This window comes from Aquarana catesbeiana, linkage group LG06, assembly GCF_042186555.1.
Source record: "Aquarana catesbeiana isolate 2022-GZ linkage group LG06, ASM4218655v1, whole genome shotgun sequence".
In the NCBI taxonomy this organism is placed as follows: Eukaryota; Metazoa; Chordata; class Amphibia; order Anura; family Ranidae; genus Aquarana; species Aquarana catesbeiana.
Window position 1 is genome coordinate 31,134,197 of NC_133329.1, and position 14,674 is coordinate 31,148,870.

Consider the following 14,674-nt stretch of genomic DNA (forward strand, 5'->3'; position numbering starts at 1 on the left):
CTGGGCACCAGTCCTCAGGAAGGATGTACTGGAAATGGAGCGAGTACAAAGAAGGGCAACAAAGCTAATAAAGGGTCTGGAGGATATTAGTTATGAGGAAAGGTTGCGAGCGTTGAACTTATTCTCTCTGGAGAAGAGACGTTTGAGAGGGGATATGATTTCAATTTACAAATACCGTACTGGTGACCCCACAATAGGGATAAAACTTTTTCGCAGAAGAGAGTTTAACAAGACTCGTGGCCACTCATTAAAATTAGAAGAAAAGAGGTTTACCCTTAAACTACGTAGAGGGTTCTTTACTGTAAGAGCGGCAAGGATGTGGAATTCCCTTCCACAGGCGGTGGTCTCAGCGGGGAGCATTGATAGCTTCAAGAAACTATTAGATAATCACCTGAATGACCACAACATACAGGGATATATAATGTAATACTGACACATAATCACACACATAGGTTGGACTTGATGGACTTGTGTCTTTTTTCAACCTCACCTACTATGTAACTATTTAACTATGAATTCTATGAATGAAGTAATATTGGCACATTGTATGATTTTAGTTTTCAGTTTATTTCTCACTCATATATATATACCTATATATTTTTGTAATATTTTGTTAGCACTAGCACTTTATAAAGTGATTGGTAACACTATAAGATATTTTACTTAGATACATTTTGATCAGAAATAATATATGGGAAAAATAAATTTTGATATAAAGCCAAAAAAAAGAGAAAAAAGAGAAGAATATCAATATACTAATATAGATGGCAGAGAAAAACACTTCATTATAGGATCAATATAGAAATATTTTTTACTTTGCACAATTTGCACACTTCATGGTGGTTATTATACACAAAGGTTTCTCTTAAAGGTCTGATCTACTTGGATTGAAAATGAATAAAATCACTTTTGATTATAATTTCATGGACTCACCTCCAGAAGATCTTGTACCCCAGCCGGTCACCCAGCACTCCGTACCACAGGGGAAGGTGGTGGTGGAAGATGGCAGACAGATTGGCATGATGTACTGAGTATAGGTGACAGGTGAGGCCAGCTGCAACAGGGCGATGTCTCCAGGGGTATAAACACTTGAATATTGACTATTGACAATGATATTCTTTACATTGGTAATAACTGTATGAGGGCCGGTCACACCCAGCTGGTACATGCCCAAATATACTTTATAATTCGATAGCTGGATAGGACTGCAGAAAGAAAACAGAACATAACATGTATAAATGAGGACCCATCTGTTGTAGAAGGCAATGCAATATCATTACTATCAATGAACTTCAGAATCTAATGAATGAAATACAACTTGTTCATAATATGTTCTCTATGAATGGACTGTATGTACACAAGTCCAATGGTATAATCTTAGGGAGGATCTTTAGGGTTTACTGAGATGCTAAGTCATAGTAATCTCTATTGAAAGCTCAGAAGTGGAATGCAATTGTATGTATACTTGTTAGACCTATAATGTTAAACAGTTCAAAATAAAAATATTAAAATAAGCCAGATATAAAAGATACAGAATCATTCAGCTCTGTATTGATTAATACATCATTACATGCATTTTATTTATTGCAAGCAGTGTAAGCACCTGAATTGGTATCAGCCTCTTACAGTGCCTCTACAGCAAAACTCAGACTAGGGAAAGAATAAACAGTACAAGGAGAAAACCAATCATGGAGCATGCTGATAGAGGGAGAGAGCAGAGTGGCAGGGAGATAAGCCTATCACTTTGCTGCTTCTCCTTGACTGTCCAGTCACAGCCTGGAGGCGGGATCATGACAGAATAGGCTCAGAGGAGCTGGGTTGATTGATGATGGCCGTCATTCAACCTAAAAGACTGAGCACAACTAGTGGCAAAACATATGTTCTTTTGGGAATGACTGTGGATTGAGGGTGAGTATTTGATCCTTTTATGGGCTTACTTTACTGGAATGAAGTGTTGCATCCTCCTTTGATTAAAGGGCAGGTGTAGGAATAGTTAAAACAGAACCAGCAGAACCACAATGAGATAAATGAGCCTGTGGCTTAGACTGAAGGTGCAGCACCCCAGAGACTTCATATCTAGGCAGTGTTATGACAGTGGCCCATTTATACCTCCTCCTGCTGTCACATACTGGACCCTGCTTAGTTCCAGGCAGGGAAAAGTTCAAAGCACTCTTCATGATGTCCCAAGTGTGCTACTAATATCCAAGTGGTAAACTATGAGTTTAGGGTATTGTATAGACTACTCTTCAGAAGAGATTGGCTGAAACACCCCCCTGTTTGGTTTCAAGCAAAGCTCCTAAACAGGGGAAAAACCCGAACGGTGAACACCCTTGAAGTCCATGGGAGCCGAACAGAAAAAATCAAAAGTGCCCATTTTTAGGGCTTATATGCAAGTAAATAAAGTGGAAACTCTGTATATTGTATAGAACATGCTGCAGCAAAAATGACAATTCTAAAGAAAAAAAATATGTCAAGTCACATTTAAATTGACTTGCGTTTGCAATTTCCGGCACCCAGCTATTGAAAATGGTGCGGGGTCCCGCCCGCCAACATTTAAAAAAGAAAGCGTGGGGTCTCCCCCAAAATCCATACCAGACCCTTATTCAAACATGCAGCATGGCAGGTCAGGAAAGGGAGGGGGCAGGCGAGTGTCCCCTCTCTTGAACCATACCAGACCACATGCCTTCAACATGTTGATGGGGACAAGAGTCTTTTCCCCACAACCATGGCTGGAAGTTGTGGGGGTATGCGGGCGGGGGGCTTATCGGAATCTGGAAGCCCCTTTAACAAGGGGGGCCCCAGATCTCACCCCCCTTTGTGAATGAGTATAGAGTACATAGTAACCCTACCCATTCACCAAAAAAATTGTCAAAAAGAAATAAAAACACAGAGACAGTTTTTGACAATTCCTTTATTAAAAAATAAAAAAACAGTGTCTCCCGATGTAAATCCATCGTCAATTAAACACTCCTGCCGTCTATGAAGGCTGGCCGCCTACTGCAGGCTCCTCTGTATGACAGTTCTTATATAGGGAAGAGCAGGGCCACTTAGCTACGTCACCTGGTGGCACCGTCCCCCCCTTCTGAAGTCACAGACGGCTGAATGCTGGGTCAGTGATGTCACAAGGGGGTGGTGCCACCAGTTGACATAGCTAAGTGGCCCTGCTCTTCCCTATATAAGAACTGCCAAACGGAGGAGCCTGCAGTAGACGGCCAGCCTTCATGGACGGCGGGAGCATTTTTTTTTTCTGGCTGCGGTGGGCGGTGTGATTGACAAAAGATTTACATGGGGGGGCACTATTTATTTAAAAAAAAAGGAATTGTCAAAAACTGTCTCTGTGTTTTTATTACTTTTTGCCACTTTTTTGATTAATAGGTAGGGGTACCAAGCCCCTGCCCGCATACCCCTACAACTACTGGCCAGGGTTGTGGGGATGAGGCCCTTGTCCTCATCAACATGGGGACAAGGTGCTTTGGGTGACAAAGTCCCCCCCTAAAGCACCCAACCCCCCATGTTGAGGGCATGTGGCCTGGTATGGTTCAGGAGGGGGCATTCGCTTGTCCCCACTCCTTTCCTGACCTGCCAGGCTGCATGCTCGGATAAGGGTCTGATATGGATTTTGGGGGGACCTCACGCCAGTTTTGTTTGCTGGCAATGTTTTTTTTTTTTATTCAGCTGTCAGTGGGGAAGCCCATTGACAGCTGGTGACTTATCGGTTGTTAAGGAGCGGGGCCGGGAAGCCAGCGCAGCGTCCTTAACAAACAACTTTTACTGTACCATGATTGGGCAAAGCTTTGCAGTGCATTTGGCAGACGAACACCCGCTGAGCACCATGCAAATTCAGGTGCTCCCCGAACTGGGTGAACAGCCAATGTTCGCCCCGAACGGATACCTGGGCCGAACCATTTGCCCAACTCTACTCTTCACCTGCGTCTATCTATCCACAGTGAATAAGCCTATCAACTCAATAGCTGAATCAAGGGCCCAATATTAGTGCTCATACAGGGGCTCTTTAGTTAACATTACCAATCAATGATGATCAATGAGGCACACTTGGCAGTTTTAAAGTGTCCACTTTAAAAAAGAAGAACACTATCAATGAATATGTCCATGACTGTTTTTTAGAAACAATTCCAAAAGCAGAATGATTGGTGTCTGATGGAAGAATTGGTTTTTAAAGGTAACATGTTATACTCACTTCTGGATGCAATGTGCTGCCGTCATTACCCACTCCTGTGAGATCAGGGAGCCCCCACATAAATATGTTCCATTTAATTCTTTATCTATAACAGCGACCTGCCAGGGCCACTTCCCATCCAATGAATCTGCACCACCAACTATCCGACTGGACACCAACGGGGAACCGCACACTGAAAAATGTTGTGCAGATGACACAAGCAAAAAAAAAAATAATTTGTTTAACTTAGATAGGATAATAGATATAATTATTATCTATTATGTATCTATCTATGTATATATATCTATCTATCTACAGTGCCTTGAAAAAGTATTCATACCCTTGAAATTTTCCACATTTTATCATGTTATGACCAAAAACTTAAATGTATTTTATTGGTATTTAATGTGATAGACAGACACAAAATGGCTCATAACTGTGAAGTGGAAGGAAAATGATAAATGGATTTCAACATTTTTTACAAATAAATATGTGAAAAGTGTGTCGTGCATTTGTATTCAGCCCCCTTTACTCTGATAACTAAAACCTTCAGAGCCCATTCACACAGGGGCAACACGACTTCCAACACGACTTTGGGAGGCAACTTGGACACGACTTGAGTATGAATCACAGCACGACTTGGGGCAACTTACAACACAACTTGAAGTCGCCTCCAGGACAGGGAACTTTACAAGTGGCCAATCAGAGCTTATCAGCTGTGTGTGAGAAGGAGGGGGCTGGCTGTTTAGTGGAGGAAATTACTTTCTGTTTCCTTTCTGCTTCCTGTAAAGTTGCCTCAGTATGAACAGTGATCAGACTTGGAGGCAACTTCCATTGAAATCAATGGGTACAAGTTGCCTTCAAGTCGGATTGAAGTAGTACAGGAACCTTTTCTGAAGTCGGAGCGACTACAGTAGTGTGCATTAAGACAGATCCATTCACTTACATTTATTTTTTCATGTAGCGCGACTTGAGGCGACTAGGGGCGACTTGGGGCGACTTGAAGTCGGATCCAAAGTTGCCCCTGTGTGAATGGGCTCTCAGAAATCACCTAATTAGTAAATAGAATCCACCTGTGTATAATTTAATCTCAGTATAAATACAGCTTTTCTGTGAAGTCCTCAGAGGTTGGTTAGGGAACCTTAGTGAACAAACAGCATCATGAAGGCCAAGGAACACACCAGACAGATCAGGGATACAGTTGTGGAGAAGTTTAATGCAGGGTTAGGGTATGAAAAAATATTCCAAGCTTTGACCATCTCACTGAGCTCTGTTCAATCCATCACCCGAAAATGGAAAGAGTATGGCACAACTGCGAACCTACCAAGACATGACCGTCCACTTAAACTGAACAGCCAAGCAAGGAAAGCATTCATCAGAGAAGACCCAAGAGGTCCATGGTAACTCTGGAGGAGCTGCAGAGATCCACAGCTCAGGTGGGAGAATCTGTCCACAGGACAACTATTAGTCGTGTTCTCCAAAAATCTGCCCTTTATGGAAGAGTGACAAGAAGAAAGCCATTGTTGAAAGAAAGTCATAAGAAGTCCCATTTGCAGTTTACAAGAAGCCATGTGGGGGACACAGCAAACATGTGGAAGAAGGTGCTCTGGTCAGATGAGACCAAAATTTAACTTTTTGGCCTAAAAGCAAATCACGATGTGTGGCAGAAAACTAACATTGCGCATCAACCTGAACACACCATCTCCACTGTGAAATATGGTTCTTTTTCTTCAGCAGGGACAGGGAAGCTGGTCAGAGTTTATGGGAAGATGGATGAAGCCAAATACAGGACAATCTTAGAAGAAAACCTGTTATGCCCCATACACACGGTCGGATTTTCTGACGGAAAATGTGCGATTTCCAACAACACCCTCAGCTGGTCCATTTTGCCACCAGTGAGTTCCCCATAGCAGCATTGTCTGCAGGAGTCAGGAGTCACATTGCAAGTTGTATGAGACATGAGAGCCTGATAGGGACTTGCCTTGCCCAGCCCCTTATTGACAGGCCATTTTTTTGCGATACGGCACTATGTCGCTTTAACTGGCAATTGCGCGGTCGTGCGACGTTGCACCCAAACAAAATCCTTTTTTCCCCACAAATAGAGTTTTCTTTTGGTGGTATTTGATCACCTCTGCGGTTTTTATTTTTTGCGCTATAAACAAAAAAAAGAGCGACAATTTTGAAAAAAAAGCAATATTTTTTACTTTTTGCTATAATAAATATCCCCAAAAAATATATAAAAAACTATTTTTTTCCTCAGTTTTGGCCAATATGTATTCTTCTACATATTTTTGGTAAAAAAAAAAAAAAAATCGCAATAAGCGTATATTGATTGGTTTGCACAAAAGTTATAGCGTCTACAAAATAGAGGATCATTTTATGGAATTTTTTATTAATAATTTTTTTTTTTTACTAATGGCGGCGATCTGCGATTTTTATCGTGACTGCGACATTACGGCAGACGCATCGGACACTTTTGCACATTTTTGGGACCATTGGCATTTATACAGCGATTAGTGCTATAAAAATGCACTGATTACTGTAAAAATGTCACTGGCAGGGAAGGGGTTAACACTAGGGGGCGATCAAGGGGTTGACTGTGTTCCCTTTCTGTGTTCTAACTGAAAGGGGATGGGACTGTCTAGGGGAGATGAAAGATCGCTGTTCATCGTGTGTATGAACACACGATCAGTCTCTTCTCCCCTCAGAGAACCGGAAACTGAGTTTACACACACAGATCCCAGTTCTCGGCATGTCACCAGCGATCACGGAAGCCTGGCAGAGATCGTGACTGCCGGGCATTTGCATCGGCTCCGGGGGCGAGCAGCGGGTGCCGTGTACACCGCCCTAGTGGCCACAGGGCGAAGTGACGTTACATAGCGTAGTTTCGCCCAGCCGTGCCATTCTGCCGCAGTAAAACTGCGGCGGCTGGTCGGCAAGTGATTAAAGTGGTTGTATACCAATTTTTTTTTTATCTTTACCTACAGGTAAGCCTAGAATAAGGCTTACCTGTAGGTAAAATTAATATATTCACTTTGGATGCAGCCGCTGACATCAGCGGCGCATTCGATGTGAATACTCAGGTGAATTTCCGGCAGACGCTGCCGAACCTTGCCGGGAAGAAGACTCCCACAAGCATGGGAGTGATGTCATCACGGCTTTGGACACTCACAGTGCCGGAGCCGCGAACCCGGAAGACACACGAGGGCAAAATGTCAACTCCCTCGGCGTGGATTAGATACCGATGCCTCGTCCTAAGGTAAGTATTTCATAATGAGCTAGTATGCGGTGCATACTAGCTCATTATGCCTTTGCCTCACAGGTTTGTTTTTTTTTTTTCTTTGTGGGTATACAACCACTTTAAGTAGTTAAAGTGCCATCCGTGCAGAAAAAGTTCTTTAAAAGTGCAATCCGTGCAGATAGGCGATCTTTACATGAATAGCTGGTGAGTGAGGGCACAGGACTTTCATCACCTTTGCCATATATTTCTGCACAGATTGATCTTTTTAACTTTAAAGGAATCATCGTGATATTGAAGAATCACAGCACTATATAAATTCTTATTGTTATGCTTTGTCATTTGTTATAGTAGACATTGTTGATTATATGGTAGATATTGTAGACAATTTTTTAATGATTCTATATATTTTACTGAGCACAGATAACACAGGAACTTCCCATACTAATTCTTAAAGGAGTACACACCTTTTTCTTGCAGCAGTCAAAACCTAATTTAATTTAAATTCATTTGAGCACACCTTGATTTAGTTCTTGATTTAGACACATTTTATGTTGAAAAAAAATTATCTAAGGTGCCCCCATCTAAATGTTGCTATGGGGCCCCATGAGTCATAATTATGCCTCTGATAGGATTACAAATACTTTGGCTGCTAAGACGGTTCACACATGAATAGTATATGTAGTCTTTTGCTGGAGCTCACATTTCAGATTTCACTGTTTCCTTACAGCATGAAAAAGAGCTAAAAATGCCAATCAGCAATTTAAAGTTTACATCAAAGAAACAAATGTCATCAACATCTGCAATACATGTACATTTCCCTTCATATGAGAGCCAGAGATAGAGCTCAGATAGAGCTCAGAGCCCCAACCTCCTGAGGGAGTCAATGTGTGGAGGGAGCCATGAGAGGTGCTGGTGTGTCCAGGTTGGGACAGACCAAGGCCCAAGTCCATAAAGGAGAGAGCAGCTAGGAAGCTGTAGAGAAAGTCCACGAGGGACAGAACAGCTAGGAAGTAGGGATGAGCTTCGAGTTTGAGTCGAACTCATGTTTTTGATGTATGGTGGGACCTCCAGATCATCTCTATCTGATAAAATTTTATAAATACGGGCCAAATTATTCTTTGAATTTTCCCTCAAGCAGAGCCGCTCCAGCGGCCTATAATACTCTCCGTATCTTATTGGCTGGAGAAGTTCCCCCCATATTTTCTTAAAACTAGAATTCTTTCTCAGAATATTGGAAATAGATGGCAGTGTGGTTGATTTACTAAAGGAGTAAAGTATTCTCATTTTGTAAAGTAAATGTTTTACTTAGCTCAGCCAATGAAGGAAAGCTGTGCTGACTTTAATCATCCAATCATCTCCAAGCTAAAATCCATATTTTAGTCCTTTCACATAATTGGGTATTCTTTGCAAAGTGAATGTCATCTGCTATTTTAATAAATCAACCCCATTTTTTAGATCAGCTGAAATGGAAGTGTTCCATTATATTAGTGTCAGCAGAAAGAGTAGTTTGGACCAGGATCATCCAGTGATTATGTGAAAAGCTAGGGGGGGGATCGGGTCACCCCATTGTCTAGATCAGTTATGACTATGCATCATCCAGTTGTTTGTGATGATAATGTGACACTACCTTTAGATGGCATTGTTGATAATGGAACACTGGTGTATGGATAGACAGTGCTTCTTATGGAGCTGGAATTTCCTGTGTTGTAGTTTCCTCCACATGTCATCGTTGGTGTAGGGATATTTGACACATAATTGAATGCAACGTTCAGGTTGGTGCTGATCCAGGTTTGGTAGCTTGTCACCAGTGTATACACCCCGGGGTAGTTGGGTTTTGCACATCCTATTCCCAAACTCACAATTCCCACCTGGTACCATACGCCCTGGACCTTACACACCAGAGGTCCTCCTCCATCACCCTGTAAGACATTAATAATCATTAGCTGCACAAACGTCTATCTGTTCAGTATAGTTCAACAAAATGTTTCAGTCTTACCATTTGTCTTTTCCATGAATGTGTAATCACACAAACTAGTTGAGCACCCAGTAAATGGGAATAGAATAGGCACGGCACAAGAACTTTAAGAATTAGCAACCAAGTCAATTTTGATTTGGTAAATTTGCTTAAAGGATAAGTTCACCTTTGTTCACCTTATAGCATTAATGTACTTCTTTTGCAAAAATAAAAAATCTTTCTATTTATTCTGCACAACACTTTTCTCAGTGTCCAGCTGACTGTAAAAAGGTCTCCATTACTTGCTGGACAGACCTTAGGTCATGACACAGGTAGAGGCTGACCAGCTGACCTGAAACCCTGCATCATCTACCCTCCTACTGCAGAAGATCACTGCCACCCACCTCCAGGTGCTTTTTTTAAATGATCACCATTCTCACTAAATACTCAGGCATCATTTTTTTTCCTACCTTAGCTTTCATCTTAAATAGATTGTTCATTTGGCAGAGTGTGCAGGAGCTGAGAAATCAGATGACAGCCTATGTGGCAGAGCTGTAGTATTGAAAACAGGATATGTATGTCCCAGGTTTGTAAAGCTCACCATACACTATACACTCTGATTGTACAATCTCTATTAGATCTACCACCAACTATGTAGTGCAAGAGCCTGCCTGATTGGATGCAGAGTGAATAGATAGATCACTGGTGGGTGTGTCCTCCTAATATATAGTTTTGGTAAATCTAAAAGGAGATCGTACAGAGATTGTACAATTAGATTGTGTAGTGCATGGCCATCTTTATACACCTAAAATGACCTAGTTGCACTGCCATTACTGTTATCAGCACACTAAACACAGAAGCAAGCACACATTTTGCCACATAAAAAAAAATGCCACAAATGCAGAAAAATGCATAGTAAAAATTGTGCAAGCCGCCGAAATGTCCCATGAGCTACTCTTCCAAGTGTAGCACAGTCCATTGAAATCAATAGGCCTCCCTATGCGTTTCACAAGAAAAAAAAGCCGAAAAATGCATGAACAGGGCCTCAAAGTAAAATTGGTTTGTTTACAAAAGAACAATAAGGCTCCATTCACATCTGTGCATTTCCAAACGCATGGCAAACCGCACAGAAAATGCGTGTTTTTGCCTTGCATTTCAGAAATGTGCCGCAAATGCACCAAAAAATACAGTAAAAAACACTATACTCCACTCAATCACTGGGGTTATTGTTGCATGTAGGGCAGGTAGATGATGCAGGTTGTGTGCTAATCAGGTCAGCTGGTAAACTCCTTCCTGTGGCATGTCCTAAGGTCTGTCCAGAAAGGAAGGAAGAAATATTGAAGTTTTTTTTTTTTTTTTTTACAGAGATAAGGGGTGTGTAGAATAAATAGAAAGTTTTTTATTTTTGCAAAAGAAGTACATTAATGCTATATCAGTACACAGGGAGCTGGAATTTAGAAAAAGAAAAAATAAGAAAGGTAAACAAAGGTAAATGTATTCTTTAACCACTTCAACCCCGGAAGAATTTACCCCCTTCCTGACCAGTGCATTTTTTTACGATTCTGCACTGCGTCGGTTTATCTGACAATTGCGCGTTCGTGCGACGTGGCTCCCAAACAAAATTGACGTCCTTTTTTTCCCACAAATAGAGCTTTCTTTTGGTAGTATTTGATTACCCCTGTGGTTTTTATTTTTTGCGCTATAAACAAAAAATAGCAATAGCAATTTTGAAAAAAATTCATTATGTTTTACTTTTTGCTATAATAAATATCCCCAAAAAATATTTAAAAAAACATTTTTTTTCCTCAGTTTAGGCCGATACGTATTCTTCTACATATTTTTGGTAAAAAAAAAATCGCAATAATCGTTTATTGATTGGTTTGCACAAAAGTTTTAGCGTTTACAAAATAGGGGATAGTTTTATTTTTATTAATAATTTTTTTTTTTACTAGTAATGGCGGTGATCAGTGATTTTTATTGTGACTGCGACATTATGGCGGACATGCACTGATTCCTGTGTAAATGACACTGGCAGTGAAGGGGGTTAACCACTAGGGGGCGGGGAGGGGTTAAGTCAGTACTAGGGATGTGTTCTAACTGTAGGGGGGATGGGCTGTGTGTGACACATCAATGATCTCTGCTCCCGATGACAGGGAGCAGAGATCAGTGACACTGTCACTAGGCAGAACGGGGAGTTGCTTGTTTACATCAGCATCTCCCCGTGCGTCCTCTCCATGAGGCAATCGCGGGTATCCCCACAGTGATTGAGTCCACGGGACCCGCGACCTGACTCACGTAGCTCGCAGCAGGCGCGCGCACACTGCGGCAAATTCAAAGTAACGTACGGGTACATTACTTTGCGCAGCCATGCCATTCTGCCGACGTATATCTACAGGAGCCGGTCGAGAAGCAGTTAAAGCAACTCTGTTGCCAAGAAAAACAAATGTCAAAAACAGGACCTGCAAAAGAAGAGGAGATATTCTCAACCCATACACAGAAAAAAAACATTTGCCCATGGGACTTTTCATTTCCCCTTTCTGTCTTCCTTTTCCATAGGTGCAATACTTATATAGTGGAGATACCTCTCTTTGTGATTTGGCTGTATATACAGTGTCTTGAAAAAGTATTCGTACCCCTTGAAATTTTCCACATGTTGTCATGTTACAACCAAAAACACCCTGTGACATTTGTTTTGCTGTCTTTCCTCCTCTTTAGAAGATTTCACCTCACTTTTTGTCCCAATGACAAATGTTTTTTGAGAATTTGGGTTTTTTTGTGGAACAAGGATTGGAAAGCATCAGTGGAAAGGAGAAATGTTTTTCCCATCTTAACTCTTACAGGAGAGAATTTCCCTTCCTAGGGGTAGATTTCATCTCACTTCCTGTTGTCTCCTTCCGTTTGCAAGTAGGAGTCGTTTGTAAGTTAGATGTTTGAAAGTAGGGGCCTGCCCTATATACTCAGCAGAAATTTGGGCCTTAGGTGTTGTTGTGGCCACAACAACGTAAGCCCTCACAGGGCCCTGCTGTGAAATATTAGATAAAGAATTGTAATTACATGCCCCTGTTGAACAGGGGCAGAAAAACTGGGCCTTTGGTGGTGATGGTGGTGCTGGTGGCACAACACTGTAAGTCCTCACTCGCTCTTGGTGGGTGCAGACATGGGCCCTGCTGTGAAATATTAGATCAAGAATTGTAATTACATGCCCCCGTTGAACAGGGGCAGAAAAATTGGGCCTGTGGTGGTGGTGGTGGTGGTGCTGGTGCCACAACACTGCAACCCCTCACAGACACTTTAGTTGGAACGCAGGAAGGAGCCCTGCTGCAAAGTATTGCATCAAAAATTGTAATTACACGCCCCTGTTAAACAGGGGCAGAAAAATTGGGCCTTAGGCACTGGTGCTGGTGCCACAACACTGCAACCCCTCACAGACACTCTAGTTGGAACGCAGGAACGAGCCCTGCTGCAAAGTATTGCATCAAAAATTGTAATTACACGCCCCTGTGAAACAGGGGCAGAAAAATTTTGCCTTAGGCACTGGTGGTGGCGCCCAGAACCAAAAATGTTCTTACAAGCTATCAGCGTGATGATTGAGGAGGAAGAGGATAATTACTCAGGGATAGTCACTCAGCATCAGCATAGGCAGTCTTTGAAGGGATCTGAGATTTAAAAAAAAATTATTCGGTTACATCAGCATCAGGTGCTTGGTAGCTGGTGGTGATCCAAGACTGATTCATTTTTATGAAGGTCAGTCGATCGACCGAGTCGGTGGACAGACGCACCCTGTGATCGGTTACCACGCCTCCAGCAGCACTGAATGTGCGTTCCGAAAGAACGCTGGATGCAGGACAGGCCAGTAGCTCAATCGCATACTGTGCAAGCTCTGGCCAGTGATCCATCCTCAAGACCCAGTAACCCAGAGGATTTTCGGTGGGAAAGGTGTCCAAGTCTGATCTTGCCCCTAGGTATTCCTGCACCATGTAAAACAGACGCTGGCGATGGTTGCTGGAACCGATCATACCTTGGGGCTGCGGACCAAAAAATTGTCTGAACGCATCGGCCACCTTCTCCACCGCTCCTTCTTTGACTGATCGAAGCCTCAGCAACACGTTGTCCAGAAACAGGAGTTTGTAACCTCCCAGTCTCCACCTCCATACTGACACAATCTTCCTCCTCCTCCTCCTCCTCCTCCTCGTCCTCTTCCTGTGTGATCGGTGGGCACGCAGGAACACTGTCTGGATAAAGGGGGCCTTGAGAGCTAAGGAAGTCCTCCTCTTCCTGCCTCTGTTCTGCCTCAAGTGCCCTGTCCATTATTCCACGCAGCGTGTGCTCCAACAGGTGGACAAGGGGGACAGTGTCACTGATGCATGCACTGTCACTGCTCACCACCCTCGTGGCCTCCTCAAATGGTGACAGGACAGTGCATGCATCCCTGATCATGGCCCACTGGTGTGGGGAAAAAAAAACAAGCTCCCCTGACCCTGTCCTGGTGCCATAGTCGCACAGGTACTCATTGATGGCCCTCTGCTGTGTGTGCAGCCACTGCAGCATGGCCAACATTGAGTTCCACCTGGTGGGCATGTCACAGATTAGGCGGTTCTTGGGCAGGTTAAACTTTTGGAGGTCCGTCAGCCGAGCACTGGCATTATATGACCGGCGGAAATGCACACAGACTTTCCTGGCCTGCCTCAGGACATCCTGTAAGCCTGGGTACCTGCCCAAGAAACGCTGCACCACCAAGTTAAGGACGTGAGCCAAACAGGGCACATGGGTCATTTGTCCCTGTCGGAGGGCAGAGAGGAGGTTGGTGCCATTGTCGCAAACCACCATTCCTGCCTTAAGTTGGCGTGGCGTCAACCACCTCTGAACCTGCCCCTGCAGAGCTGACAGAACCTCTGCCCCAGTGTGGCTCCTGTCCCCCAAGCACACCAGCTCAAGCACCGCATGGCATCTTTTGGCCTGCGTACTTGCGTAGCCCCTTGAACGGCTACGGAGCACTGCTGGTTCCGAGGACAAAGCACAGGAAGAGGCCATGGAGGAAGAAGAAGAGGAGGGGGTGGAGGAGAGAGGTGTGTCACAATCATTAGCATTTTGGAGGCGTGGTGGCGGAACAACCTCCAACACTACTGCACCTTGTCCTGCATCCTTCCCAGCTGCCAGCAGAGTCACCCAATGCGCCGTGAAACTTAGGTAACGTCCCTGTCCATGCCTGCTGGACCATGAGTCAGCGGTAATATGCACCTTACCGCTGACCGCCCTGTCCAGCGAGGCATGGACATTGCTTTCCACATGCCGGTAGAGAGCC

General features: G+C 43.3%; 1 protein-coding gene across 6 annotated transcripts in view; it reads right to left on the reverse strand.

The window, feature by feature from the left end:
- Positions 1-14,674, reverse strand: part of LOC141148245 (transmembrane protease serine 9-like) — a 437,906-nt gene that overhangs the window by 114,861 nt on the left and 308,371 nt on the right. For all 6 annotated transcript variants that reach the window (XM_073635506.1, XM_073635509.1, XM_073635508.1 and 3 more), the window contains 3 exons: positions 9,046-9,337; positions 4,199-4,370; positions 934-1,205 (listed from right to left, as the gene is read on the reverse strand). In XM_073635506.1, the coding sequence (XP_073491607.1) occupies positions 934-1,205; positions 4,199-4,370; positions 9,046-9,337 (736 nt within the window). The remainder of the gene's footprint in view (positions 1-933; positions 1,206-4,198; positions 4,371-9,045; positions 9,338-14,674) is intronic.